Here is a 27,075-nt window from a genome sequence, read left to right on the forward strand (position 1 = left end):
GCCAGACCCTGGGACGCCACCCCAAAGCCAGGAAGGAAGACGCAGAGGAGCACAGGTACTGGACTGGTTTCTCCCTAAGCGAGGACGAGGAAGCGTGACTCCCGTAGTCGCTACAGTGCACCAGAGACTTTCACATACGGAGGAGGCGCAACAGCCATTGAGCCACACCCTTCAACGCCCCCAACCTTTTGCCCGTAGTTATCTTCTGGCCGTGTTCTGGCGTTCATTGCAGAGGACAATTGTCACCCGAAGTTGAATGTTGTAACCAAGAGGAGGAGATCCGTCTCTGAATTTATACAGTAAACAACCGTTAAACCAACCGCAGTGTCGTATCTATTGCCCACCACTGCAGCAAGTACTTACACATTTGGCGTAGTCGGCAGGATCCAAGACCCGCATTAGAGGATGGAACCATCAAGCAGCGGGGGCGCCGCCGCAACTGTCGCGATTGTAATACCGATGGGAACTGCTCTGATGAACGTCCCTAAATTCGATGGACAGAGTGTACCTATTGCAGATTGGGCCGCGAGGGTACGGGCAGCCGCCCGTTTTTTCCAGGTGCCATTAGCCCACCAAGCCGATTTAGCACTCAATTCCATAGAGGGGGACGCAAGGAGAGCAGTACTGGTCCTACCAGCGGACCAGCGTGATACGCTAGAAGCTATTATCAATAGACTGGACTCATTATTCTGGGATGTCACTTCAGTCGCTGATCTGCGAAAGAAATTCTACACGTGGGTGCAAAGGAATGGGGAGTCCCTCCAACAATTTGCGGTGGGGCTTCAAGGTATGTGGAGTCGGTTGGTGAAGAACGACCCAGAGGGATGTGCGGCGCTATCCGAGCACGACCGGATTGTAAGGGACCAGTTCATCTCCGGTCTGGATAGCCGCACCTGGAGGAGGACGCTGCGGGAGTTCATCAGAGCCACACCAACGGTGACGATGGGCGATGTGCTAAGGGAAGTCCTGGAACTCCATGGAGAGGAAGCTGGGGAAGCAAGTGTAGCCTCGCAATGTACCGGCCTTGCAGAAGCGACGCCAGGTGGAGTGGAGCGACCGGGATCAGGGTTTCAAGATTTTGCCCGGGATGTCCGGGAAGCAATCCGGGAGTTGAAAACGGAGGTCGCACAGTTGAGAGTGATGGCCGATAGACTGACGCCGCGATCATCCAGAGGGCCGCCAGGTGGCCCTCATCGTTGTTGATGCTGTGATCAACCAGGACATTTTGCCCGCGAGTGCAGAGCGGAACGGTTGACCAGAAGGGAACAGCCGCCGTTAAACTAGGAACTCCCGCCGCTGAGGGTCAAGCCGCGGGCAATTCACTGTTAGGCCCACGAGGGGACAGGGGGACTGTTGACGGGACGATGCCAAGCTGTGACGGCCGTCATTGGGAGAGTGGAGGTCCCCTGCCTGATTGATACGGGATCCGAGGTGACGACCATGACGTACCAGCTATTCCACGACAAGTTCCAGAACCATCAGAGGTTAGAAGCACCCTGGATATAGCTAACAGCAGCCAATAGCCTTCCGATTCCAATGGCAGGGGTGACCTGGCTAACAGTGGAGGTGTTTGGACGAGAGTTGCAGCGGGCCGGCATTGTGGTGGTCCATAACTGCGCTCGAACAGGTGTGCCCGTAATCATCGGCATGAATGTTCTGCAAGAAATACATGGGCTAATGTTCAACGAAGTCGGTGACAGTTATTGGGAGCGTCTGGCGTCTGATCAGAAGGTACAATGGACCCTATTTCATGTTCATCAGGTGTGTCAACGGCAAGCAAGCTGGAAGACTCTGGTGGGGCAAGTTGGAATGATCCGCTCTCCAAGCAGGACGGGAATCCGGGTACAATCCCGTCAAGAGGTCGCTGTTCCTTTGATGGTCGGAACACACCACCGGCTGAAGGGCGCCCTGGTCGTAGTGGAACCCGTAAAGACTATGGAGAATCCTAGTGCGTGGGTGGTTGGAAGAACGATGTGTCGAATCGTAAGAGGCATGGTCACAGTCCGGCTGATGAATCCCACCCCAAACGCCATTGTCATCTCAGCGGGCACACTACTGAAGGGCATCGAGTTAGTCCGGCCGGAAGACGTGTCCGTTACAACCAATACCGAAGGCCCTGCAGAAAGGTCAAGGCAAGAGGATCAGGGTCCTACTCCAGAACAGGATTCAAACAATCGACTGTGGCAACAGTTGGAGCTGGACGGAGTGGCCCCAACGACAGAGGCTGAGCAAAAGTTGAAGCTGTTGGTGCGACGGTTTGACTGGGTATTCGCCCAACATGTAGAGGATTACGGGTGTACCACCACTATAGAGCACGAAATCCACACTGGAATCAACCCACCTATCAGGGAACGGTATCGAAATATTCCACCGGCGTTGCATCGAGAGGTGAAGGACCTATTACAGAAGATGTTGGAAGGTCAAGTGATCAGGGAGAGTCAAAGTCCGTGGGCGGCTCCAATCGTTCTGGTACGTAAGAAGGATGGCACCCTCCGATTTTGCGTGGACTATCGGAAGCTAAACGCATGCACTCATCGGAATGCCTATCCGCTACCACGGATGGAGGAGTCGTTAACTGCCATGCAAGAAGCCCGATTTTATACAACCCTGGACCTAGCCAGTGGGTACTGGCAGGTGCCCATGAAGGAAGAAGACAAGGAGAAGACGGCATTCATCACTCCTTCTGGACTATTTGAATTCAACCGAATGCTGTTTGAGCTCACCAACGCGCTTAGTACATTCCAGAGGTTAATGGAACATTGCCTAGGGGACTTGAATTACGAGTCGGTGCTGATCTACCTGGACGACATCGTAATTTTCTCCAAGACCTTCACCGAACATCTCCAGCACCTACATGTGGTGTTGGAGCGGCTGGGCCAGTATGGTCTCAAATTGAAGCCTAGTAAGTGTAAGTTGGCCCGTCAACAGATCAAGTACCTCGGTCATCTCGTGGATGGGGCGGGAATTGCAAGAGTGGCCCGTGCCGAAAAACACCACGGAAGTAAAGGCCTACTTGGGATTAGTCGGATACTATCGACGATTTATTCAGGACTTCGCCAATATCGCGGCCCCACTGAATCAACTCCTGTGCGGGAAACCCACGCAGAAGAAGGGAAGTCACAGTCGGAGTGTCGCCGAACAGTGGCAGGAGCCTCAAAACAGGCGTTCGAGGAGTTGAAGACCAGACTAGTGTCAGCTCCTATCTTAGCGTTCGCTGACTTTAACCGAACATTCCGGTTATACACGGATGGTAGCTTAAGAGGACTGGGAGCCATGCTGGCACAACAGCAAGGGGGAACCGAACGGGTCATTACGTACGGAAGCCGCAGTCTCCGACCAACAGAACGCAACCCCGCTAACGACAGCTCATTCAGACTAGAGCTTTTAGCTATAGTGTGGGCCGTGACGGAACTCTTTGCCGAATATTTAGCCGGCAGCAAGGTGGACATCTACACTGATAACAACCCACTGGCCTACCTAAATACTGCAAAATTGGGAGCGATGGAACAGAGGTGGGTGGCCCGGTTGGCTCGGTTCGACTACGTGATCCATTATTACAAACCAGGCAAGGATAACACCAATGCGGATGCACTGTCCCGACAGCCCTGTGAAGTCCCTTACGGAGAGGTGGATGAAGAACAGGAGGAAACCGAGATTCCCCCACTGCGGGTGGTCTCGACAGAGTCAAGGACCAAGAGGGTCACTACAGTGGTCCAAGCATCTGCCGGAATGGCTGATCTGTATGACCAAACTGAATGGGCGCGTCGCCAGCAACTGGATGCGGACATCAGGGTAGCCGCAGCCTGGGTAATGCAAGGGGAAAGACCAACACCGGCGAAGAGGAGCAGACTGACGTTACGAGCACGGATCCTGGGCCGCCAATTAGAGCGGTTGGAGCTGCGGAAAGGAGTTCTGTACCGCAGAGTGTGGTCTCCGCGAGAGTACCGAGAACTATGGCAGCTGGTGTTACCAAAGGCAGACGTGAAGTCAGTATGCAGGTGGATGCATGAGAAGGGAGGCCACTTTGCAGCGGACAAAATGGTTCAATTGATCCGTAATCACTTCTACTCGCCAGGATTAGAGGAAGTAACCAGGCATGTATGCGAAGAATGTGCGACCTGTGTGGTGCACAAGGCTACTGAACAGTGTGAAGAGCCGATGGTCACCAAAACGGGAGAACCGCTGGAGCTGTTGTCGGTCGACTTTCTGACCATACAGTAAGTCACGTCGGGCCACAAGTATGCCTTAGTCTGTGTCGACCATTTCTCCAAATTTGCGGTAGTGATTCCAACCCGGGATCAGACTACGTCAACAACAGCCACTGCATTGTGGAAACACGTTCTTCGTCCTTACGGGTTTCCGAGACGACTATTATCCGACCAAGGGCCGAACTTCGAATCCGAACTCATCCGGGAGCTGTGTGCCCTCCATGGAATAAGGAAATCGAGGACGATGCCTTACCACCCGCAAGGCAATGGGGCCTGTGAAAGATTTAACCGCACCTTACTTAGTCTGCTGAGAACCCTGGGGGAGGAGAAACAGGAACGATGGCCCGAGTACATAGACGACCTTGTGTGGGCTTACAACCACACCGTGCACCGCACAACGGGTTACACCCCGTATCAGCTGATGTTCGGCCGTCCCAGTCGGTTGCCACTAGCGCTCCTTTGGGAGACCCCAGAGTCTCACGTGGACAGGTCTCCCGCTGAATGGGTACGGGAACACCAGAGGCATCTGAACATCGCGAAAGGCAGGGTGGAGAGAGTTGGAGTAAGAGAGAAGACTCCAAACCGTGCTAGACGTCACGCAAGCTTTCATCCTGGAGATCGAGTAATGGTCCGGAACGGCCGAGCGACACGCGGGGGTAAGCTAGAACCCCGATGGGAAAGATCATATGTGGTAATTAAGCGTATTGATCCTGAACTCCCGGTGTATGAAGTACGGCCAGAAGGGAATCAGGGCCAGAGTAGAAATCTACACCGGAAACCCGTTGCGGCCCTGCACCTTTCCCATGCCAGACGTGGTAGCCTCGCCAGGACCAGAAGAGCAGAGGGGTTCGTTGCCGACTGCTGCAGGAGAGGACTGGTGGCTGGTGATCCCGTCAGATGACCCCTCGGCGTCCCGGGAACGAGTGCCAACAGAGGCAGCAGAGTTAGCCGGGCCCTTGGAGCCATCAACACCCGAAGAGAACCGCGGATTACGGTATCCTCAGAGAAGTAGCCGTAACAAACGACCGGCTTATCTACAGGACTACAAAGAACAAGTGCAGAGGACTGCACTTCAGAACGAGGGGGGAAGTGTAAGGGGGATCAATACCCCCGAGGACTTACTTGTCCGGAGCAGGACGGTGTCGGCGGTTGTGAGGCGCGCCGGAAGTGAGGGGCGCGCATGGGCCGGAAGGAAGAGGACGCGCAACCGGAAGTAAGGGAAAGGGCGCGCAGAGAACGGAGGAGGGAGGAGGTGAAGATGGACCGCAAGCAGGAGCATGGGCACGAAGAGGAGAGGAAGAAGGGCGGTAAGAAGAAGAGAAGGAGGAGGTGAGGAGAAGCGGCGAGAAGGAGGAGAAGCGGCCGGAAGACTGAGGGGAGAAGGGAATCAGGGCAGGCAGCCTTGGAGAGTGGCAGTAGAAGGAGAAGAGGCGGAGAGAGATGAGAAGCGGCAGGGAGACTGAGCAAACAGGGAATCAAGGCAGGCAGCCTTGGAGTGAGGGGGGGAAGGAGCATAACAGCGAACCAGGAGGAGACAGTACTATAAAGTGAGGGGAGCAGTGAGTACCAAAGTACCCCCCCAGCAGGACCAGCCACCCAGACAGCCAGCAGCCTTAGCCGCCAACATCAGCAGCACTAGCCGCCAACAGCAGCAGCACTAGCCGCCAACAGCCAGCAGCACTAACCGCCCAACAGCCAGCAGCACTAGCCGCCCAACAGCCAGCAGCACTAACCGCCCAACAGCCATGCAGAGGTCCAGCCGTGCAGAGGTCCAGCCGTGCAGAGGTCCAGCCGTGCAGAGGTCCAGCCGTGCAGTCGTCCAGCCGTGCAGAGGTCCAGCCTTGCAGTGGTCCAGCCGTGCCGAGGTCCAGCCGTGCCGTGGTCCAGCCGTGCCGAGGTCCAGCCGTGCCGTGGTCCAGCCGTGCCGAGGTCCAGCCGTGCAGAGGTCCAGCCGTGCAGAGATCCAGCCGTGCCGAGGTCCAGCCGTGCCGAGGTACAGCCGTGCCGTGGTCCAGCCGTGCAGCGGGCCTGTTGCCAGACCCTGGGACGCCACCCCAAAGCCGGGAAGGAAGACGCAGAGGAGCACAGGTACTGGACTGGTTTCTCCCTAAGCGAGGACGAGGAAGCGTGACTCCTGTAGTTGTGACAGTGCACCAGAGACTTTCTCATACAGAGGAGGCCCAACAGCCAATGAGCCACACCCTTCAACGCCCCCAACCTTTTGCCCGTGGTTATCTTCTGGCCGTGTTCTGGCGTTCATTGCAGAGGACAATTGTCACCCGAAGTTGAATGTTGTAACCAAGAGGAGGAGATCCATCTCTGAATTTACACAGTAAACAACCATTAAACCAACCGCAGTGTCGTATCTATTGCCCACCACCGCAGCAAGTACTTACACTACCGTTCGAAAGTTTAGGGTCAACCAGACAATTTTGTGTTTTCCTTGAAAACTCACACTTATATTTAGCAAATGAGTTGCAAAATGACTAGAAAATATAGTCAAGACATTGACAAGGTTAGAAATAATGATTTTTATTTCAAATAATAATTTTCTCCTTCAAATTTTGCTTTCGTCAAAGAATGCTCCATTTGCAGCAATTACAGCATTGCAGACCTTTGGCATTCTAGCTGTTAATTTGCTGAGGTAATCGGGAGAAATTTCACCCCATGCTTCCAGAAGGCCCTCCCACAAGTTGGATTGGCTTGATGGGCACTTCTTGCGTACCATACGGTCAAGCTGCTCACACAACAGCTCTATGGGGGTGACTCTGCTGGCCACTCCATTACAGATAGAATACCAGCTGCCTGCTTCTTCCCTAAATAGTTCTTGCATAATTTGGAGGTGTGCTTTGGGTCATTGTCCTGTTGTAGGATGAAATTGGCTCCAATCAAGCGCTGTCCACAGGGTATGGCATGGCGTTGCAAAATGGAGTGATAGCCTTCCTTATTCAAAATCCCTTTTACCTTGTACAAATCTCCCACTTTACCAGCACCAAAGCAACCCCAGACCATCACATTACCTCCACCATGACAGATGGCGTCAGGCACTCTTCCAGCATCTTTTCAGTTGTTCTGCGTCTCACAAATGTTCTTTTGTGTGATCCAATCACCTCAAACTTCGATTCGTCTGTCCATAACACTTTTTTCCAATCTTCCTCTGTCCAATGTCTGTGTGCTTTTGCCCATATTAATCTTTTCCTTTTATTAGCCAGTCTCAGATATGGCTTTTTCTTTGCCACTCTGCCCTGAAGGCCAGCATCCCGGAGTCGCCTCTTCACTGTAGACGTTGACACTGGCGTTTTGCGGGTACTATTTAATGAAGCTGCCAGTTGAGGACCTGTGAGGCGTCTATTTCTCAAACTAGAGACTCTAATGTACTTGTCTTGTTGCTCAGTTGTGCAGCGGGGCCTCCCACTTCTCATACTACTCTGGTTAGAGCCTGTGTGTGCTGTCCTATGAAGGGAGTAGTACACACCACTGTAGGAAATCTTAGTTTCTTGGCAATTTCTTGTATGGAATAGCCTTCATTTCTAAGAACAAGAATAGACTGTCGAGTTTCACATGAAAACTCTCTTTTTCTAGCCATTTTGAGAGTTTAATCGAACCCACAAATGTAATGCTCCAGATTCTCAACTAGCATAAAGGAAGGTCAGTTTTATAGCTCCTCTAAACAGCAAAACTGTTTACAGCGGTGCTAACATAATTGCACAAGGGTTTTCAAGTGTTTTCTAATCATCCATTAGCCTTCTAACACAGTTAGCAAACACAATGTACCATTAGATCACTGGAGTGATGGTTGCTGGAAATGGGCCTCTATACACCTGTGTAGATATTGCATTAAAAAACCAGACGTTTGCAGCTAGAATAGTCATTTAGCACATTAACAATGTATAGAGTGTATTTCTGATTAATTTAATGTTATCTTGATTGAAAAAAACTGTGCTTTTCTTTCAAAAATAAGGAAATTTCTAAACTTTTGAACGGTAGTGTACATATGCACTTGTGCTATGGAAACAGATTTTACAATTATGCATTAAATGGTAAAACACTGGGTACAACTACCACTGAAAAAGATTTGGAGATATTGGTGGACAGTACATTTACCTTTAGCAACCAGTGCTAGGCAGCTGGTGCCAAGACAAATAAAATCATGGGTTGCATCAAAAGAGGCATAGATGCTCGTGACAAGAACATAGTTTTGCCTCTATACAAATCACTAGTCAGACCACATATATGGAATATTGTGTACAGTTTTGGGGACCTGTGTATAAGAAGGACATGGCTGAACTAGAATGGATGCAAAGAAGAGTGATTAAGGGAATGGGCGGATTGCAGTACCAAGAAAGGTCATCAAACTTGGGGCTATTAAGTTTAGAAAAAATACGGCTTAGGGGCGATCTAATTATAATGTACAAATATATAACTGGACACTACAGATATATTTCTAATGATCTTTTTACACCTAGGCCTGTAACAAGAACAAGGGCGCATCCACTATGTCCAGAGTAGAAAAGGTTTCACCATCATCACAGACGGGAATTCTTTACTGTAAGGACGGTGAGACTATGGAACTCGCTGCCACAGGATGTGGTGGTTGATTCTTTGAACAAGTTCAAGAAGGGCCTTGATGTCTTTCTTAAAAAAAATATAATATTACAGGTTATGAGTAGTAGATTCTGGAGATGGGACATTGATTTATTCTGATTTCTATATTCTATATTTTGAGTCAGGGAGTCAGGGAGGAATTTTTACCCTAATGGGGCAATTGGCATCAACCTCATGGGGGCTTTGCCTTCCTCTGGATTAACATGGTGGGATTATAGATTGGACTTTTGTCTTTTTTCAACATTGTCAACTATGTAACTATGTGTAAGGAACATGGTTGCTAGGGACCTGACATCATCCATATAAACCCTTAAATGAATTGTCTTGTTTAAAAAAAAACATTTTCAAATACCCTTTTAGGGAATTCAAAGTGAATTCAGGACCCTCATCTATTATTTACAAAGAGTGTTTCCCACTCTGGAGGGCCCATAAAGAAGACAGCCCATTGATTTCAATGGATAATGCTTGAAATTCCCCTGTTGAGGCGTTGCAGGGAAAGGGAACACTTGCTGCCCTGATCCACTACAGATTACAGACGTTTATTTAAGGTCCCAGCAGCAGCATATCTTTGTGATAATCTCCCCATCGGGGGATACGGGATGCTTCTGCCAAAAAGGGATCGTTAAAGGCAAAGATGGGCAAAATATTTATTCTTAAAGGGGTTGTCTGCTTTTGACAATCCTTTTTTGTTAGAAGGGTCCCTCAACAATAAGCTGATCGCTGCTTGTCCTAGTACTGTGTCTCCCAGAAATCAGCTGTAATCTGTGGGGGAATTTGGCAGAATGTATTAACTGGTACAGGACCGGGCTATTTTGAGCCTTCAGGACTAGATACCGTTTAGACATTTTTACCAATGCGTTAAACTGCTCTAACGTTTTTATTTGTTGGACTAGCGAAGTGATTTTTGTGACATTTTTTTCATAAACAACACAGGTTTCTTTTTTCATTATTTTTATACACATCCTTTTTGGTATTTAGAATTTTTAGGCTTATAGTTTGAAAATTATAGTAAAAAAAATATGCTTTTTCAGGTTCTAGCTAATTATTTATGGTAATATATAGTGTTCCCCTAAAATAGACCTTTTATTCGTGATCATCATTGCCTACCTTAAAGGGGTTTCCAACGGCCACCAACAAAAAAAACAACTCCCGAAACACATCTGAAATGCTTCCCTAGTGTTAATACTTACCTAGTGTTAATACGTCCTTTGCTAGCTAATAAACATATTTTAAGAGCAGTAACTTACCCACGATATTGCGGCTTATACACTACTTCACTTCCTGTTTGAAGGTGGGACTTGGGCGCTTCGGAAATATATATCCCGTCATGCCGTCATATCCCTCTGGTTTCTGTAGCCTAATCCCCATCCTCTTTATTAAATGACCAATAGGTTCGCACCAAGTACTCTCCAAAGAGGACTATTCTCAGTCGAAAGCCATGCGTGCTTTAATAACGCTATTATTTAATTGACTGGGAGGTCTGGAGCTAGACTTCTCTCTTGCGGAGAGAGACAGAAATTAGAACATGTGACCTAAATGGGCTGGAACTGCGACTGCTCCTTTCCTAAGCCAGCCCTTTTAGGTCACATGTTTGATAAGGCTCCGACACCAACAGCAGTAGGAAACCAGTAGAGGTCACGTGTTGCCGTGTCGGCGCGTCATCAGATAGGTTGCAACTACTAGTGGTTGAACTACTGAGCTTCAGGGATCATGTGACCAGGGTTCCGTTTGGCAAGACTGGACAAATGTCGAAATTCATCACTATTGGTAAGTAAGATTATATATATTTATAAAGTTAATAAGCAGGAGTTTGATTTCTCTGGACAACCCCTTTAAGTTTTGATATATTACATGTCTCTTTTAGGGTAATTGGGTCAGGGCTAGAGTTACGACAATGTGGGGAATATATTTTTGGGGTGGGTATTTTATGTGCATTCATTATATAAAATTTTTTACCTTTTATTTTTGTTAATATTATGGTATGTCACTCAATGTTCAGAAAAAAAAACTCTGGGGGACTGTTTTTTATTTGACACCACTGCAGCCCCAGTTACAGGGGGAAATTAGCCCGGTTCTAGTGACTATTGTCACTGATATGGCTGTGCTGGGTCTAGCTAGACCCTGCGGAATCCTCCCACTAAATGGCATCCAAGCAATCATGTAACCCAGGGGCAAATGCAGGATTTTCATTGGGGGGTTTCCAAACGCATACTTTTCAAACTAAAACCCTCTATCTCAACCCTCTGGTATTTACGCTGCCAGTAGTCATCAGCACTTATCCACCAGCCTAGCCCTTTATATTACAAGCTCTGATAAACAAAAAAGGGCTAGGCTAATGTATATGTGCTGTCCACTACTGTTAGTGTAGAAACCAGAATAGATAGTGCCACACTCAGTACCACTTGTAGAAAGTGCCCCATACTGCCCGCTGTAGATAGTTCCACAGTGTTTCCACAGTGCTCCCTGTTGATAGTCCCCCGCACTGCTCCTGTTGATGGTGCCACATTGCCCACTGTAGATATTGCTAACTGCCCATGTATATAATGCCACACACTGCCCAAGTAGATAATACCACACACTTCCCATGTCAATAGTGCCACACACTGCCCATGTAGAAAGTGCCATACAGTGCCAATGTAAATAGTGTCACAGTGCCCATGAAGATAGCGCCACAGTGCTCATGTAGGTAGTGCTGCTGTGCCCAGGTAGGTAGTGCCACAGTGCCCTTGTAGGTAGTGCCACACCCCACTGTAGATAGTGCCACACACTCCTGTAGATAGCACCCCACACCCCCTGTACATAGTGCTACACCCACCTGTCCCCGTTGCCACACCGTCCTCTCCTCCAGCTATGCAGGCCTGATCTCTTCTGACTGGTCTTGCTCCAGTAGACTAAGTAATTGGGGGAGAAGGGCCTTGGTATTAGAGGTGACCAAGAACCCAATGGTCACTCTGGCTGAGCTTCAAAGATCCTGTGTGCAGTTGAGAGAAACTTCCAGAAGGTCAACCATCACTGCAGCAATCCACCAATCTGGACTTTATGGCAGAGTGGCCAGAAGGAAACAGTGTTGCAGTGATGGTTGACCTTCTGGAAGTTTCTCCCATCTGCACACATTATCTTTGGAGCTAAGCCAGAGTGACTATTGGGTTCTTGGTCACCTCTTTTACCAAGGCCCTTTACCTTCATTACTTAGTTTGGTGGGGCGGCCAGCTGTAGGAAGAGTCCTGGTTGTTCCAAACCTCTTCCATTTAAGAATGGTGGAGGTCACTGTCCTCTTGGGAACCTTCAGATCTGTGCCTCCACACAATCCTGTCTCTGAGCTCTACAAGTAGTTCTTTCCTCCTCATGTCTTGGCTTTGCTCTGGTATGCATGGTCAGCTGGGAGACCTTATATAGACAGGGGTGTGTAATTCAAAATTATGTCCAATCAAATGAATTTACCACAGGTGGACTCAAATCGAGGTGTAGAAACATTTCAAAGATGATCTAGAGAAATGGGAGGCCCCCCCAGAGTTAAACTTCAAGTGTGATAGCAAAGTGTCTGAATTCTTATCTCAATGCGAAATTTGAGATATTCATTTTTAATAAATTTGCCGAAATTTCTAAAATTCTGTTTTCACTTTGTCATTATGGGGTATTGAGTGCAGAATGATAGGGAAAAACATGCCTTTTTTTATTTTAGCACAAGGCCTCAACATCACAAAATGTGGAAAAAGTAAAAGGGTCTGAAGACTTTCCGAATGCACTGTATTTCTACAGATGACCTGTGGCCTTCCTTTCTCCTGTTCTGGCTCACTGTAGGCTCAAAAACCCACCACAAACACAAGTTTGAGCCATTTAGGCTGACATTGCTTGTAAAATTAATGCAAACGATCGTCCAACATGGCTGACAGCAGATATCTGTCGAAAATATGATCGGTCAGGTTGGAAAATTTCTGCTGCAGTCGGCCGAAACGACTTCTGTATGGCATGATTGGCCGAATTTGACCGATCATTTGCCATTGTGCGCAAGCCCAAGGGAGTCTAGATTATTTTTAAACTGACATGTTTCGTTTTTACTGTTGCTGGTGAGATCATTCATAGAAACGATCGTGCAGACGATTGATCAGCCACATTGCAGTCACTCACTATCTTAGATGTATGGACAGCTTTAAGTAATGCCAGAGCAAATATATCAGTTCACCAGTCCCTTCAAACATTTAGGAAATTTTTCTGACATTCGACTACCTATTCTTGCTAGTTTATCAGGTGTATAATAAAGACCTTGGGCCCAGGGATGGCTGCCCAAAGTGCCCCTATGAAAATTTGCCACTGCTGTCTATTTAGAAATTCATCATTTCTCAAGGAGGACCTTAACTACACCCTATATAATTGAGATAAAATACTCTTTACATTGTTCTGTGACATCAATATATTCTACATATCAAATGTTTCGATCTACAATTTCTTATTAACTGCTTTTAAAATATCCTTAATTTTAAATACCTGTATTTTTTTTATCTACCTGGTTCCAGAGATATGGCTCACTGTTGTGTTGGCCCCCTCTATGCTAATTTGCAAGTTAGCTAACAGGGCGTGAACTACCCTCAAGGTGCCTCATTGATTGGTCAGCATCAGAGGCAGGGAAGCTCCACCCCGTTGGGTACAGCAAATTACCATATAGGTAGCCAACACAACAGTGGGCCATCTCTGGAACGGCGAGGGGGCTAATAAAAAAAAAAAAACAGGAATCTTGAAGACGGCGCTATTCAGGTTAGTTAACTAGTTCATCTTATATGACCTAGTGACATGTCCTCTTTAAAGAGGCTCTGTCACCAGATTCTCAAATCCCTATCTCCTATTGCATGTGATCGGCGCTGCAATGTAGATAACAGTAACGTTTTTGTTTTTTTTAAACGTTCATTTTTGGCCAAGTTATGAGCTATTTTATATATATGCAAATGAGCTTTGAAATGGACAACTGGGCGTGTTTTTGTTCGTATGTCCAACTGCGCGTGTATTGTATTTGTAACTGGGCGTGTTTACTTGTTTTACTAACTGGGCGTTGTGAATAGAAGTGTATGATGCTGACGAATCAGTGACCAATCAGCATCATTCACTCCTCTCCATTCATTTACACAGCAGCATCACGTTCTTACTAGAACGATGTGCAGCCACATACACAAGTGTCCTAATAATGAATACACATGACCTCCAGCCTGGACGTCATGTGTATTCAGAATCCTGACACTTCTGAATCTTTTCTGTGAGATTCCAGCAAGCCACGCGTAATCTCACGGGATTACGAGGTAAACGAGATTTCGTTTCCCTTTCTGGAAATCTCACAGAAAAGATTCAGAAGTGTCAGGATTCTGAATACACATGACGTCCAGGCTGGAGGTCATGTGTATTCATTATCAGGACACTTGTGTATGTGGCTGCACATCGTTCTAGTAAGAACACTATGTGCTGTGTAAATGAATGGAGAGGAGTGCATGATGCTGATTGGTCACTGATTCGTCAGCATCATACACTTCTATTCACAACGCCCAGTTAGTAAAACAAGTAAACACGCCCAGTTAGAAACACAATACACGCCCAGTTGGACATACGAACAAAAACACGCCCAATTGTCCATTTCAAAGCTCATTTGCATATATATATAAAATAGCTCATAACTTGGCCAAAAATGAACGTTTTAAAAAAAAAAAAAATGTTACTGTTATCTACATTGCAGCGCCGATCACATGCAATAGGAGAAAGGGATTTGAGAATCTGGTGACAGAGCCTCTTTAAGTGATCCTATTAAATTCAACCTATAAATATTTAATAGACATTAAGGTATCACCTACCACCAATGTTGAAATTTTGTTTAATCCTCTGCTTTCCCAAAATATTTTATCTGTTATAAAATCAAATTCCTCCAAGTACATATTTTCTCAAAGTCCCAAACAAATGAATTATTCTTCCACATTCAAAAGCATTTTTGCTTTCTCTTGTGAAGTGTCTCATTAGTCAAATACTGTATATATTATAATATTTAAAAAAATTCAAAAATTTTAATTTTTTAACCATGCTGGTTCCAGCGCACCAGGGATTGATTGTAGTGACAAGCCAAGAAATAAAAACTCAAATTAGGCATAGATAGGCCCCCCTTTTACCTCTTTAAATTGCAGGAATATTTGCTGTATCCTCACCCTCGTACAATCACATATCCATACATTTATCAAACTTTCCAATACCTTAAATATCGTATCACTTATCAGACTGTTTAAAAGATATATAAGATCTTGCCAGCTTAAAGGCCCTTTTACACCAGCTAATATCGGGCAAATAAGCGTTCACAGAACGCTCGTTCACGATAATTGCCCTGTGTATACATGGCGAGATCAGCAGATGATCGGCTGATTGCATCGTTTTAAATGCCTAAACGATTATCATTGTCGGTAGCACATCTCCTGTCTAAAGAGGGAGATGCGCTGCCGACATGATAAAAATGTATGGGGACGAGCGATCGGAGTAACGAGCACTCCGCCCCATACTAGCTTCTTGTGAAAGGAGCAAATGAGCGCCGATCAACGATGTCTCATTGATCGGCGCTTGTTTACACGACCCACGTCGGGCCGTGTAATATCACCTGTAGCCTGTTATTGACTTTCAGCTACTGGACTCTTTTTCATTCAATCAATGTGTCCAATGACTTCCATGGAATACAACTACTGCACCATGGCCTTGATGCAACACTTGGCACCCGCCATGTCAGATACTATTGTGCCCTATTACCTTGTTCACATAACCAACTGAAAGCTATTTACATGGAATTTCCCTGTATCCTCAATTATGTTTTGACATTAGTAACTACAACATTAAAACTAATGGTTGCCATACACCTTCTATACCTGATGGCCGACCGCTATTCCTCCTGAGCTTCCCATACACATGCATAGTCAACGAAACTGAGCAAGCATGTCTTGGAAGAGGAGAATAAGCTGATATCAGGTCCCTCTGACGGCGACTTATCTTCTTTGAAAACAAAGGATAGGGCATGTTGAATTTTCCCCCCCAAAATCTGACGATTGAAACTTCAGTTCCGATCAATAATCAGAAACTGAAAGGAAATGTATAGCTATTTTCTTTTACTTATTAATTAAAAGTATTTATTAAATGATATATTTTACTTTTATTTTCTGATTGTGTATTTGCTTAGTTTTAATTCTTATTTATTTTATGGAGGCAGACATCTTCTATAAAACTGTTGAACCATGCTGGGAACGACAGCTCTATAGATTGCTGTACAGCATGCACTGTGCATCAGAGAATAGGGACAGGATCTGACCCTATTCTCTAGAGGCCTGTTCACCTCTGCGTTGGAGGCTACATTAGGGGCCGCTGTCGCAGATCCAGCGGAAAATACCGGAAACATTAGTATAGTATGCTGCACTATTGTTTCTGGTAAAACCCCAGACACCCTGACAGCCACCCAACGGTGGTGTCCATCGTACAATGGAAATACCGCCGCTTCCGGTATATTCGTCATTCTACTGCTCTGACGTAGAACAATGGAAAGACCAACGCAGGTGTAAACCTGCCCTAATACAGCACTCAGTGTGTACTGAGCATGCTTCCTCCTCCACCCTTTGTACTGAGAGTGAGGAGATCGCAGAGCAGAGGCAGGCAGCCTGTTACTGCCTGGCGGCAGCATATCTCGCACTGCAGTACACAGAGTTATGTATAATGCCGTTTTGGAGATGTGTATTGCCGTGCCGTGGATTCCCCACACACAGCAGGTGATCCCTGAGAACAATAGTCTCAGCATGTCTAACATTCGTGTCACGATAATATACAGAACTCGTGTATTCCATGCAGTTATGGGAGATATTGCGGCTGCCAATCATAAGAGGGCTTGGTCTGGCAATTATGGGAGGTGGAATGTGTCAGTAGTCATAAGAGGGACTGTGGCTGGCAGTTTTAGGGGACACTGCGGTTGGCAGTTATAAGGGGGGCTTTTGCTGGAAGTTAAAAGGGGGACTGTGGCTGACAGTTATAGGGGGCACTGTGGTCGGCAGTAATAATGGGGGTCTGTGGCTGTCAGTTATAGGGGGCTGTGGCTGACAAATATGAAGGTGAACTGTTGCTAAAAAATATGGTGGTGAATTGTGGGTAATTATAAGGGTGAACTGTGGCTGATAGTTATATGGACTGAGGCTGGCTATTTTGAAGGGGAACTGTGGCTGACAATTATGGGGTGAACTGTGACCATAATTGTTAGACCCTATAGGGGTGCCTTTGAAATTTTTGGGGATATCTGCTTCTAAGCAATTATAAAAGTGCTGTCTGTATCTAGCGCACATTTTTTTTAAAAATTGTATTGAATAGAATACCCTGCTATACTATTACTGTAGGCACTGAAAAAAATATATATACTTTTGTTTGTGCAAACATATGGTAAAGTATCCATGATCTTTCCATTTATGTTTTGCCAAATGCTGGATTAGAAGCCTAGTAGAGAAATCTCTATGTTGATATCTTTTTTTGGCAAAATATATACAGAGGTAACATGCATGGCTGTGATTAACAGTACACCCCATAAAAGAGCCAGCCACAACAATGCTCCAAAAGTACCCTCAATACCTCTATAGCAGTGACAACAAAGCTATCTCCTATAATAAAAGACAGCAAAAGTGCCTCCAGAACAGTGATGGCTACAATACTTTCATAAGAACCAGCCATTGCATCCCCATAACAGCACCACAGTAAGGTTTATATTTATGTGAGTGACAATTGGACTAGATATTATTTTATCTCTTTTTGTTTACCTCTTTTGTATATCTTGCAATCCGGGGTATAGAGTACTTAGTAAGGGTATTTTCTGTTTCCATATACATCTGACATACATGTTAAGATCATACAAGCACATGTGACTGATTTGTCACCTAGCATTAACTTTGATTGTCTTTGGAGTCATTGACTGCACTTGGATAAAAGGTCGTAAGTGTGAAAATGGCATGTCAAGCCAAGACGAACTATGCCACAAATTGGAGAAAACGAGATTAGACTCTAAGACTTTCCCTCCCTTATCATCCTATGAAAGAATCAAACTGTCAGACTCTTTTTACATATAAGTTTATGTAAACCCTTATTCTGGAACTCTGTCCTTCTTACATAAGTAACTGTATCCTTCTACCTAAACTACATTTCAACCTTTAAGACCTTTCCCAAATAAAACCTATAACAATGTCAGCCATAGACAACCTTCATAACAGTGCCAGCCACAGAGCCCTCTTCCTTACAGTTGCCCGCTGCTGGTTTTCTGATAGTGGTTGTATGAGATTAGAAAAAAAGTCTGCAGTTCAGGGGTCTCAAGCACGCGGCCCTGTGGCTGTCATCTGCGGCCCACGGGACACAGAGCCGCTAGTACAGGTTCTGGTCTGGGACTCTGTGGAACTCCCTGACATCGCTGTCCATATACGGACAGTGTTGTCAGGGTCTTCCCCAGAGCGGAGTCCCGGGCAGAGCGCTAGTATAGGCTCTGCTCCGGGACTCTGTGGAATTCCCTTACATCGCTGTCCATATATGAACACGCGATGTCTGTGGCTTCCCCAGAGCGGAGTACCGGGCAAAGCGCTAGTATAGCCTCTGCTCCGGGACTCTGTGGACAGCGATGTCTAGGGCTTCCCCAGAGCTGGACAGTGATGTCAGGAGAGCAGCTGGAGTCCCAGGCAGAGTGCTAGAAGCGTCTCTGCTCCGGGACTCTAGCTCTGGGCCAGCCCCTGACATCACTGTCCATATATGGCACTGTGGCAGCATCTACAGAGGGCACTGTGGCAGCATCCACAGAGGGCACTAAGGCATTATCTATGGGTGGGTGTGTGGCAGTATCTACAGAGGGCACTGTGGCAGCATCTACAGAGGGCACTGTGGTAGTATCTACTGAGGGCACTGTGGCAGTATCTACAGAGGGCACTGTGGCAGTATCTACAGAGGGCACTGTGGCATTATCTATGGGTGGGTGTGTGGCAGCATCTACAGAGGGCACTGTGGCATTATCTATAGAGGACACTGTGGCATTATCTAGGGGTGTGTGGCATTATCTACAGAGAGCACTGTGGCAGTATCTACAGAAGTCTCTGTGGCACTATCTAAAAAGGGGCTGCCCAATCTTGACATTTGTGTGTCTGCCAAAATGCTGCCAACTGAGCCACTGGACTGCATTTAGCGACACTTAAACTTGAAAACTGGATTGTTGAGATGCAGCCCGTCAACTTCTAATTATTTCTATATGTGGCCCACTTACCTGGCCGATTTTGAGACCCCTGCTCTAGTTCATCACTTTTTAAGATGAAAACACCCATTTAATATAGACAGAACTTATGAGGAACATCATCTCCTAAGATAACTTATAAGATATGGAGGATACAATAGAAGAGTTATAATATGGATATCACTTAGATGATCTCCGTATAATACAATCATCTTGGTTGAAAAATGCTTCTAATGGATCAAGTCAGATACACTATATGGACAAAAGTGTTGGGACACACCTCTTAACCCCTTAGGTACACAGCCTATTTTTGCATCATGGACCAGGCCATTTTTTTCAAATCTGACATATGTCACTTTATGTGGTAATAACTTTGGAATGCTTTTATTTTTTCAAGCGATTCTGAGACTGTTTTCTCGTGACACATTGTACTTTAAGTTGGTTGTAAAATTTGGTTGATACATTCAGTATTTATTTGTGGAAAAACACCAAAATTTGGTGAAAATGTGAAAAAATTTGCATTTTTCTAAACTTAAATATATCTGCTTGTAAGACAGATAGTAATACCACACAAAATAATTACTAGTTAATATTTCCCATATATCTATTTTATGTTGGCATCATTATTTGAACGTCCTTCTATTTTTCTAGGAGGTTAAAAGGCTTAGAACTTTAGCAGCAATTTCTTACATTTTCAAGAAAATTTCAATATCCTTTTTTTTCGGGACCAGTTCAGTTCTGAAGTGGGTTTGAGGGCCATATATATTAGAAATCCCCTATAAATCACCCCATTTTAAAATCTGCACCTCTCAAAGTATTCAAAACAGCATTTAGAAAGTTTCTTAACCCATTAGGCGTTTCACAGGAATTAAAGCACGTTTTTGCATAAAACCTGTTTTAATCCATTTTTTTCTGTAACACAAAAAGGTTTTACCAAAGAAACGCAAATGAATATTTATTGCCCAGATTCTGCAGTTTTTCGAAATATCCCACATGTGGCCCTAGTGTGCTACTGGACTTAAACACAGGCCTCAGAAGTAAAGGGCCACCAAGTGGATTTTGGGGCCTCCTTTTTGTTAGAATATTTTTTAGGCACCATATCTGGTTTGAAGAGGTCTTGTGGTGCCAAAACAGTGCTCACCCCCAAAAAAGACACCATTTGGCAAACTATACCCCTCAAGGAATTTATCAAGGGGTATATGTTTTTTTTTTGCTAAATCTAGTGGAATTGTGAATTGAAAATTAAAAACGTCAACATTTTCAATATTTACAAGGCATAAAGGAGAAAAAGCACCCCATCGTTTGAAAATCAATTTCTCCCGATTACGGCAGTACCCCATATGTGGTAATAAACTGCTGTTTGGACACACGGCAGGGCAGAGAAAGGAAGGAGCGCCATTTGGCTTTTGGAGCTCAAGTTTTGCTGGAATGATTTTCGGGTGCCATGTCGCATTTGCAAAGCCCCTGAGAGACCAAAACAGTGGAAACCCCCCCAAAAATGACCTCATTTTGGAAACTATACCCCTCAAGAAATTTATCGAAGTGTATAGTGAGCATTTTGACTCCACAGGTGTTTTGCTGAATTTAGTGGAATTAGTCTGTGAAAATGAAAATCTACGTTTTTTCTGATAAAATGTAGTTTTAGCTCAGATTTTTCAATTTCTACAGTAGATAAAGGAGAAAAAGCCCACCAATATTCGTGAAGCAATGTCTAATGAGTACAGCAATATCCCATATGTTGCAATAAACTGGAGGGCTCCTAAGCTATTTGACTTTTGGAGCTCAAATTTAGCTTGAATGGTTTGTGGCGCCATGTCACATTTGCAAAACCCCTGCTGGACCAAATCAGTGGAAAGCCAGCAAAAGTGACCATATTTGGCAAACTACACTCCTGATGGAATTTATCGAGGGGTATTTAGTGGAATTATGCAGTCAAATTGAAAATTTATTTTTTTCTGATAAAACGCAGACATTTTTAATTTTTACAAGGAATAAAAAGTACCCCAATGTTTGAAAAGCAATTTCTCAAGATTATGGCAATACTCCATATGTGGTCATAAATGTCTGTTTGGACACACAGCGGGCTCAGAAGGGAAGGAGTACTATTTGGCTTTTGGAGCTCAAATTTAGCTGGAATGGTTTTCAAATGTCATGACGCATTTGCAAAGCCCCTGAGGGACCAAAACTGTAGAAATATCTAAAAAATTACCCCATTTGGGAAACTACACCCCTTAAGAAATCTATCTAGGGGTATAGTGAGAATTTAGACCCCACAGGTTTTTTGCAGAATTTATTGGAATTAGGCTGTGAAAATTAATATCAACATTTTCTCCACTAAAATGTTGCATTTTTTCATTTTCATAAGGGATAAAGAAGAAAAAGCCGCCCAACATTTCCAAAGCAATTTCTCCCGAGTACGGCAATACCCCACATGTGGTCTTAAACTGCTGTTTGGACACACAGCATGGCTCAGAAATGCAGGAACGCTATTTGGCATGCAGATTTTGCTGGTTTGGTTTTTGGGCGCCATGTCGCATTAGCAAAACCCCTGAGGTACTAGAGTACGGTGGAAGCCCCCAAGAAGTGAGCCCTTTTAGAAACTATACCCCTCAAGGCATTTATAATTTGCTTGGACAGATTACAGGGCTCAGAAGTGAAGAGCAACATGTGCATTTGAGGCCTATTTTGGTGTTTTTTACAGCATTGGTCCACAATTGCAGGGCTCTGACGTAGAATAGTAAAACAAACTGCCAAGTAGTGACCCCTATTTTGGAAACTACACCCCTTAGGGCATTTTAATGGGTGTAGTGAGCATTTTGACCCTGTAGGTGTTTTTCATTTGAAATTCATATGCAGCGGATGGTGTTAAGTGAAAATATGCCTGATATTTTAGTGCACAATATGTTGTGCCCAGTTTGTGCCACTGCAGACAAATATCTAATAAACTGTTACGCAGGTTCACCTGGGTATGGCAATGTTATATGTGTGGGGGCGATAAACTGCTGTTTAGGCACTCTGTAGGGTTCAGAAGGGAGGGAGCGCCATTGGCTCTTGGAAAGCAGATTTTGCTTGGTAGTTGTTTTGTTTTGGGTTTTGCTGGTATTTCAGTTTATAATGTGAGGGTATATGTAAGCTGGGCAGAGTACATCAGGGTATAATAATGCGGTAAATAAATAATCCATAGATGTGTGGCCGGTGTCGCACTGATAAATCGTGCCTAATCTTCTCCGCTTTTTTTGGGGGTACATGTTACATTTTGATCACTTTTTATTCTTTGTTTTTGGAGGGGTGGTGACCAAAAAATAGCGATTCTGGCATTGATTATTTATTTTTTATTTTTTTCGGTGTTCACCTTGTGGGAAAAATAACATTATAGTTTTATAGTTTGGGTCATTACGAATGCGGTGATACCAAATATGTGTACTTTTTTTTTACATTTTCATTCTTTTCCTATAATAAAAGACTTATAGGGAAAAAAAAACAGTTTTTTTTTTTTTTTAACTTGAAACTTTTATTTTTATACTTTTGTACAATATTTATATTTACGGTTTCTTAAATTTTTCTTTTGTCCCAATAGTGGACTTGAAGGCCTGCACCTCTGATCTTTATTCTAATACATTGCACTACCCATGTAGTGCAATGCATTAGAGCTGTCAGTCATACACTGAAAGCAAATCAACTAGGCTCCGCCTCCAGGCTTCCATACGTGTAAAAATATAAACTCTGATAGAAATAAGTTCTATCAGAGTTTATATTTTTACATAACATATTGTTTTACTAAGACTTCTTACACTTCTAGAAAACTTTGATCTTTCACTTCAAATGCATTGCTGCCACCCTGTATAGAACAGTCCACAGAACTCATTGTTTGCCCTGTAACACGTTTATATCTTAGGTGCTACAAGTTTGTTTTATGCCTGTGGTGCGGGTGTTATATTTAGCAGTAACACCTACTGTTTGATTTTATTGACAAGATGCTCCTGTGATGAGATTATCATATATTTTCTGAAATTAGTTTCTGGAATGCTTTCTTTGTTCTGTCATTTGTATATCTATCTATCTATCTATCTATATCTATCTATCTATCTATCTATCTATCTATCTATCTATCTATCTATCTATCTATCTATCTATCTATCTATCTATCTATCTATCTATCTATCTATCTATCTATCTATCTATCTCCTATCTATCTATCTATCTATCTATCTATCTATCTATCTATCTATCTATCTATCTATCTATCTATCTATCTATCTATCTATCTATCTATCTATCTATCTATCCATCTATTATCCAAAAGTCCAGCAGCACAGGCAGCTTGCGGGTGCAGGCCCTGGGGAACAGGCCCTCAACCCATATATATATAACCAAAGAATCAGGCAGCACTCCGTAGTTCAATTGAAAATAAGGGGGTTAAAAATCAGGCAGAACTTTATTACCCTCAGTGGAACGTTTCAAGAACAGAATGTTCAGCTTGAGAAAGGCTCAAGACCAAGGAGCTGAAATGTTGCACTGAGGGTAATAAAGTTCTGCCTGATTCTTTAGTTATCTATCGATCGATTTTTAGGGACTGGACAGCAGATAATAGTGGTAAACTTACCCTCCTCTTCGGCTCTGGCCACAGCGGAGGTTCTGACTCCATCCAGCGTCGTGATTGTTTTTTTACATTTGACTTATAGACTCTGTGGACTCTTGTTTTTGGTGTTATATTATATCGTAGGAGTTCCGTCGTGTAAAATGATGCATATGTATGCCCTATATATAGGTTCTATAACATTATACTACATTTGACCACATGTTGAAACGGGGGGGGGGGGGTGGAGCAGAAAAAGTTATTCACAGGACTACATTTTAAAATATAAAAATGTTATCATCCAACACGTTAAAATAAAATTGTTCAGACTTGTGTATTAAATTACGGGCTGCGTATTAAATGTGTATCGATATATATCAAAAGAGTTGTTCATAGTTGTAACTTTTTTAAAATTTATTAAGTATGCTTAAAAAATGTTAAGCTTATAAATAAAAAAAAAATATTTGTTAATGTAAGATATAAAAAAAAAACATCTGGTGAGAAGCCTATAAAAACTTTAAAAGACGTTGGAAAAAAAATAAAACAATGCATTGTGATCAGGTATTTCATCTTTCTTTTTAACCACATTTAAATATGGCACGTTTCATAAATATTTTAACCATATATTTCATTGTTGAGTTTAATCATATAGTATTACATTATTTATTGGTATATTTATACCTTTTTGGTTTTACTAAATGTTCAAATGTTAACAATATAACGTTTATTGGTTAACCGTTTATCACTGTACCCATTTAGCGTTGTGGAGACTGTAAACAATTCACATTACAAAAACGACAACTATTAGCTGTATTTCCCCAAATAGTCCTTACTACGTGTCAATTCACAAGCATAGTTTCTGGTTTACAGACATTAAAGGACATATCTGATATATAAACAAATATTTATGTCACCTAATGACTTGCTTCATTACCATAATTGGAGAAGTGTCTATTCTGGTATTGGATGTTAAGTTTATATACATGAAAGGCCACAGGTGTTAACATGGAGGCTTTTGATCCCTTGATATAAAAGGTAAGAGAACCCTGAAGACCTCACTTCATTCTTGAGGAGGGTCTTAACAACATCTCCTGATAGACATTACAGAAGACCTGTGCAGAGATGTCTTGGTTGATCTCCATCTTACACTTCACAATCATCTCCATGGTTCTGGGAAGGCCGCCTTCTCTACAGGACAAACATATGAAGATTCCTCTTCAACATTCAAACCTTGGTTTAAAGGCTTCATCCAGTCTACATGGAAGGACACACTCCCAAAATATGAAGCACTCACCCTTCATGATGCAACTCTACCAGACCCTCATCATGGGAAACACAACTGATCTATCCAGTCTAGAACATTCTGTTCTTCAAGATTCTGACACTATCCTAAGCCTCACCGCCAAAAGCAAGTACAACTTTTTTATTAATTATGTTGAGATAGTTTTAATATGTTCAACCTGTTGAACCTAATATGGCAATATGTATTATAGGTTAACTCTTTCTTAGTTTTTCAGTATATGCATTTTGTAGACAACAAAGAGTATTTTATGTTTGATCATTTTCTTACCTTAGATACAAGTTGTTGATATTTTCTAATAATTATGTTTTTTTGGCATGTATTAATCATGTGGCATGGTTGTTGACCTTCATTTTATTTTATTTTATTGTCACCAGGTTGCTCTCAACAGACAAATGATTGGGCATTGTCCTTTGATATGTCCTCTATCACAAGCAACAATGAAATACGATTGGCAGAGCTGAGGTTACATCTTTCTTTGCCTGGGAGAACCCACAATGTAAACCTTAACATCTATCACGGTAAAGAAGGTGAAGGGAAGAGCTTCCTGGGGTCGATGAAAGTTGACTTTAGCCGTGAAATCGGATCCACTTTAAGGGCTTTTAATATCACCGGAATGATGCAGTCTTATTTCCACCAGGGAAATTTTTTTTATAATAAAGAAGACATGGAGGATAAGGGAATGTCAGAGACTGGTCAAGAAAAAAACTGTTCAAAAGTGTTTACCGACAGAGTTGTATTGGTAGTTTTTACCAAGGACAATCCTACTAATCTCCATGGATATCCCAACCTCATCCAGACAGTCGAGTCTTCCAAGTATGTTATGACCCCAGTGTCTGGCACAAGGCCTAGAAAGGGCAGAAATTTAAAGCATGGTATGATCATGGCCAACATCCCCACCAAATCTATTGAAGATGGTAGACCATTGTGCAGGAGACTAAACATGATTATGGACTTTGAGAAGATTGGATGGGGCGACCAGATTATCTATCCCAAGAAATTCAATGCATACAGATGTGAGGGAGCCTGCCCAATTCCCCTGAGCGAGATCTTCCAGCCAACAAATCATGCATATATCAAGGTAATTATTACGTTTGCACCACAATTTCACTTTGTATTTAATATGTTTACAGTTACATTTATATTTTCTGGTTAATAACATATTTCTACTGTCCCTCGATAACATATTTGATGTTTTTTTTTTTTTTAGAGTTTGGTGAAGTTGTACAACTCAGATAGAGTTGATTGTTCCTCATGTATCCCAGTCAAGATAAAACCATTATCCATGCTGATGTATGAAGGAGGAAAGGTGGTTCTAAAGCACCATGAAGATATGATTGTTGAAGAATGTGGATGTCACTGATACTACAGAACAGAACTTTCACATGTAATAACCGGACATAGGTGCTGAAGTTGGAATATGTTCTAACCTGTGATGGTCCTAAAGGAAAACTTTTTATATATATATATATATATATATATATATATATATATGTATATACACACACACACACACACACACACACACGCGCATACAAGATGAGTGTAGCATTGGAACGGCAGGGGTTTAGCTATAGAGAGTACTAAGGTTGTAGTCACAGCTGGGCACTGGAGACTGAGGGTCTAAAAGGTTGCTCTGCCCTATATGAGGAGGCCAAGGCCAAAAATAAAATAGGTGTCATATTTGGGGGCCCTATACCAGATTTTGAAAGAGTCAATAACTAAGGAAATTAAGCAAATATATGTTTTCTAGTTATGGTATTATATTTGTCCAAATAATTATGGTAATATGTAAATAAATATGTAAATATATATTGTATAATGTGATAATCGTAATAAAAAATTTGCAATTCCTTCATGTGAGTTTTTACTTTGTAACATGAGCTGCATGTATAAAAGCTGGTTAAAATGAGTCTACACCACTTTTACAAAAACTGATGGGTGATTCAGAGCAGTGGTTTGCAACATGTAGCTCTCCATTTTTTTAAGTACTACAACCCTGACCATGGCCTCAAAAAATTTGTCACATTGCACTCTACCACACTCCAGTTTAAGACTGGGATATGAAATGCCAGTCTTAGTAAACTCCTGTCTATGTCTATGCACAGTGTTGATGAATATTTAGAGCTCTAACCACTATAAAGAG

At 43.6% G+C, this 27,075-nt stretch overlaps 1 protein-coding gene across 1 annotated transcript; it reads left to right on the plus strand.

Annotated features, from left to right (window-relative positions):
• Nucleotides 1–24,751: 24,751 nt before the first annotated feature.
• On the plus strand, nucleotides 24,752–26,292 carry LOC142748312 (nodal homolog 2-A-like). Its single transcript, XM_075855407.1, has 3 exons — nucleotides 24,752–25,037; nucleotides 25,307–26,010; nucleotides 26,140–26,292. Exons 1-3 carry the CDS (start codon nucleotides 24,752–24,754, stop codon nucleotides 26,290–26,292), a joined length of 1,143 nt encoding a protein of 380 aa, XP_075711522.1.
• Nucleotides 26,293–27,075: the final 783 nt, after the last annotated feature.

This window comes from Rhinoderma darwinii, chromosome 3 (assembly GCF_050947455.1).
Source record: "Rhinoderma darwinii isolate aRhiDar2 chromosome 3, aRhiDar2.hap1, whole genome shotgun sequence".
Lineage (NCBI taxonomy): Eukaryota > Metazoa > Chordata > Amphibia > Anura > Rhinodermatidae > Rhinoderma > Rhinoderma darwinii.

Coding starts and splice junctions, on each gene's coding strand:
- LOC142748312 (XM_075855407.1), top strand. CDS start 24,752: ATGTCTTGGTTGATCTCCATCTTACACTTCACAATCATCTCCATGGTT. Junction 25,038..25,306: donor CCTAAGCCTCACCGCCAAAA/GCAAGTACAACT, acceptor TATTGTCACCAG/GTTGCTCTCAACAGACAAAT. Junction 26,011..26,139: donor CAAATCATGCATATATCAAG/GTAATTATTACG, acceptor TTTTTTTTTTAG/AGTTTGGTGAAGTTGTACAA.